This window comes from Salvelinus sp. IW2-2015, linkage group LG9 (genome assembly GCF_002910315.2).
Source record: "Salvelinus sp. IW2-2015 linkage group LG9, ASM291031v2, whole genome shotgun sequence".
In the NCBI taxonomy this organism is placed as follows: Eukaryota; Metazoa; Chordata; class Actinopteri; order Salmoniformes; family Salmonidae; genus Salvelinus; species Salvelinus sp. IW2-2015.
This window is the reverse complement of record NC_036849.1, coordinates 14,567,161-14,571,316: the sequence shown is the minus strand read 5'-3', so window position 1 is coordinate 14,571,316 and position 4,156 is coordinate 14,567,161. Positions and strand designations below refer to the sequence as shown.

General features: G+C 39.9%; 1 protein-coding gene across 1 annotated transcript; it reads right to left on the bottom strand.

Moving 5' to 3' along the window:
* Nucleotides 1-344: 344 nt before the first annotated feature.
* Nucleotides 345-3,725, bottom strand: LOC111968337 (protein LBH). Its single transcript, XM_023993833.2, has 4 exons — nt 3,358-3,725; nt 1,523-1,613; nt 644-842; nt 345-544 (listed from the first exon to the last, which is right to left on the bottom strand). The coding sequence occupies exons 2-4, from the start codon at nt 1,610-1,612 to the stop codon at nt 456-458; spliced, it is 378 nt and encodes a 125-aa protein (XP_023849601.1). The 5' UTR covers nt 1,613; nt 3,358-3,725; the 3' UTR covers nt 345-455.
* Between the last annotated feature and the right edge of the window lie 431 nt (nt 3,726-4,156).

Here is a 4,156-nt window from a genome sequence, read left to right as displayed (position 1 = left end):
GTATTTTCAGAAGTTTGAAGCTTGTACAAAACCGAAAGCAAAAACAAAACTTAAGAATGGGAAGCATAGAAATAGCAGACCTAGAACATATCTACCACTTCTTAGACTTGCTTCCAATGAGAATGACAATAAACTATAAAACTCACATATATAAAACTCAAATTTCTATGTGAATTTGGTCGTTTCGCCCCAAAAGTTACATATTGCAGCTTTGAGAGTGCTGCGTAGCTGTGATCTAGTTTGCATGTATATGAAAACTGCAGAAAGTAGCTACCACCAGTAGTATGGCAAATGTGAGCAAGATATTTAAGACAGCTTTACAGATCGCTGTCCAGCTTAAACATCCAAATTAAATCATAGGTGTTCTGGCAGTGTGCAGGTAAGGGTTACGACCCTCCAAGTACCTCCTACCCTCTCTTCCATGCCCCTGCCTATCTATCTTACTCTGGACTCATTCACAGCGAGAGCAGCTGTGGAGGTGGATGGATGATCTTCTCAGTCACCACTTCACTGCTGTCCTGCACCCCAAGATTCAGATCTTCATCTGGGAGACGCATGGAGAGAGGTGTCACACTCAGATAGGGAAAGAGTCACACACACACTTTGAATTGGGGTAATAGAATATCATGCCAGGTTATCCTACCTGCAGTCTGGTCCTGTGTGGGCTGAAGAGTTGTGTGTTTGTAGGGCTGTATCCCACTTGGGACCTCAGCAGAGTTGGGATCCTTAGGGGGCCAGCGGAGTTCCCCACTCTCCACATTGCCCCCATCAGAGGGCTCCACCACAATAGAGGGAAGTCTCTTGGACAGCTTGGGATTCCGCTCATGGGTATCTGGGAAAATCTGGACACAAGAAGTATTACAATTTAGTAATTTAGAAGACACTGTTATTCAGAGCGACTTACAGTTAGTGCATTAATCTTAAGATAGCTAGGTGAGACGACCACATCAAATCAAATTTTATTTGCCACATGCGCCGAATACAACAGGTGTAGGTAGACCTTACCGTGAAATCCTTACTGACAAGCCCTTAACCAACAATGCAGTTAAGAAAATAGAGTTTAAAAAAATACTTACTAAATAAACTTAAGTAATAAATAAAAAGTAACACAATAAAATAACAATAAACAGGGGTCCAGGTTAGTCAAAGAATTTGTAAATTTAGGTAGGGGTAAAGTGGCTATGCATAGATAATAAACAGTGAGTAGCAGCAGTGTAATAACAAGGGGGGGGGGGTCAATGCAAATAGTCCGGGTGGCCAATTGATTAATGGTTCAGCAGTCTTATGGCTTAGGGGTAGAAGCTGTATCTCAGTATGGTGTATTTATTCTTTATTAGAGTGTTTTACTGTTTTTAATAGGGATTTGAGATCCTTGCAATGAGAGCTCATACAACATTTTACAAGAAAGATCCGAAATGAAAGGCACATTTGTAATTGTTTCATTGGTAGGATGTCAATTAATCTCTTGGTTGAGTGACTGGTGGATTGATGGATGGATGGATTGAGGCAATAGTAGACTCACCTGAAATGATCTGCCCTGATCCCCTGACACAGCTCCAGCTACACTGAAGTCCTCCATCACAGGTTCCTGTGTGTTAATCACCTTAGTCATCCTATGAACAACAAGGCAATACCATTGTTGTACACATTTCCATGTAAATAAACAGATGTGGTTTATGTCTACCTATAATACATTCACATAGTGCTACTCACTGATACTCATACTTTTATAATCTCCCCTCTTGGTTGCTCTCTCCTCTCTCCCTCGCTCAGCTCTTGCATATTTTTTGACAACCTTGATCAGAGAGACACGTGAAGTGCAAAGCCAGCCTGTGGTCCAACGAGACAGCCAATCATTGCCCTTGAAGTTGAAACTAAGTACAGGGTACTGTTAGTCTCATATGCAAATAGGCATAAAGCAACCTGGCACTTCAAAAACAACAAATTCACAAAATATTAAGACTGTGTAGAAGAAACTTATTTCAACCAGGATTTTTTTTACAGAGTTTTCATGAGAACGTAAGCAGCATACTAAATGGATATCATGATGTCTAAACCCTGTTTTCATGACTGTTGAAGACTCACTCTCACTCATTATTTATGTATGCAGTTGTCCTTGAAATCTGATGTAGTGCTAGAGCAACAGCTGGCACAGGGAAACGGAGCAGACGCAGGCCATCTAATATAAAGGCATTCATGAAGTGCCACTGCCAACTCAACAGAATCAACAGAACATATTTAAACAGACAGACCTTGCTACACTCGGAGTCCAAGATATTCTGGTGAGCATTAGTTCACAAATTACCCCAGTCAGGCAGTTGGATTGACAGCTATGGCTTCCATGGATACATGAGGAGATGTAATCTCTGTGTGATTGTCTGAGTATTGGCAGTGTGGAAAAGGACAGCTGATTTGGGTGTTTTCATTTATGCATTATAGCAATTACTGATGATTACTACTCGTAACCTTGATGTGTTTTTTTATTTATTCCTTGTACTGTGGTACATTTTTAAGACAATTGCTCCTTTATTCCTACTCAAAAGCACATGTTGTCCCTAGACGTAATTCCAGTGGTCACTTTGTGTCTTGACCTCTTGGCCATACTAGGTCCAAGGGAAAGGCTTCTCTTACTCATTACCAGTTGTGAAGTCATCTTTACCATGGTTCAATGCGATTGTGAAAGCTTGGGTAGGCCAACACATTGCTGAGGGTTAAGATATGGTATGTAGTGTTACTCCATACAAACACACCTACCTAATTATGGCATGAGTGTGAAACTGTGAATCACATCCTGTGAAAATAAAATACCACAGCATGATGTAACGAGGAGGAAGGGTGTGTGTGCAGGATGAATGCAGATGAAAAGAATGTCATCAAGGTGCATCCAACTATTCAAAAGAAAAGTCTGCATACCATTCCAACCCAATAAAGTGTTTATCCTGTCACTCAGAGACACAGGCTCAAAAACAGTCGGTGTTAGTTATATTTGTCCTATTTGAGGCCCAAGCAATATTGTTTAGCTGGAGTGACTGATAAAATGCACTCACTTATAACCAATCCTTTCATATTAGTGAGGCCTACGAAATAAGACATAGGAAAGGAGGCGAGCTGGTATTGAGATACACCCACGTCCTTCTATGACACAATATGGTTGCAATAATCCAGCTCTCTCCAAAATTAAGACCCATATTGATAACTAGGTGATCTATCAGTAGTAAACTGTTGAATACTACATTTGTGAACTCTATTCTCTATTATTATAGGATATTTTAGTTTGTCCTAAACCATTTGTTGTTAAAAACAAACTTTTTACAGGCTATTAACTGTAACTGTGCGCACTTTAATAATCATGCCTACCTGTTTGGAGCGTTTATAAACGTATTATGTCCTTTCAAACTGAGTTGAGGTAGGCTAGATGTCCAGTGAAAACACTGCAAAAAATATATTTTCTTCAGAATGGCTTTTTTTCCCAGAACAGTGATAGAAATCCGGTAGACATGTGTCCGTATACACCGTGACGTCCCCAATGAAGTTTCCCACGCACGCTAGTGCTGGAGCATACGCACTTTCGCACTCGGTCGAGTCGACTTCACACCAAAGCCTACTTCAAATCAAAATAAAATAAAATTGTATTAGTCGCATACACATATTTAGCAGATGTTATTGCGGGTGTAGCGAAATGTTTGTACTGAGACAACGGGTAGGATAGAGAGAGCCGAGCAATTGATTATTCTGACTGTACACTATGACTATATGCAAAATTATGTACTGAGTAATTTGAGCCATGAATGCTGATTGGCTGGCAAATTCATGAAAACACAAATGTGTTTTTCTTTGTCTTAATCTAAGGTTAGACATAAGGTTAGCAGTGTGGTTAAGGTGGTTGTGGTCAGTTGTGGTCAGTTAGGTAATAAATCACATTTTAAGAAGATAAATTGTAGAAATGTGTGATTTAGCCAAAATTATGACTTGGTGGCTGTGATCACTACAAACCAGGTTTCCAACCTTTTTATGTGAGTAAAGTAGCCTACATGTTGGATAAAACAGTAATGACAGGCCTGGTGGAAACTTTTTGGTAAACTTTCCAAATGTCGACAAAACTAAATTTGCTAGACAAGGTGGGATCTTTTAGTGTTGGTAAATGGAATTATGCAAC

Coding starts and splice junctions, on each gene's coding strand:
- LOC111968337 (XM_023993833.2), bottom strand. CDS start 1,612: ATGACTAAGGTGATTAACACACAGGAACCTGTGATGGAGGACTTCAGT. Junction 843..1,522: donor ATCAGGGCAGATCATTTCAG/GTGAGTCTACTA, acceptor TCTTGTGTCCAG/ATTTTCCCAGATACCCATGA. Junction 545..643: donor CACACAGGACCAGACTGCAG/GTAGGATAACCT, acceptor TGCGTCTCCCAG/ATGAAGATCTGAATCTTGGG.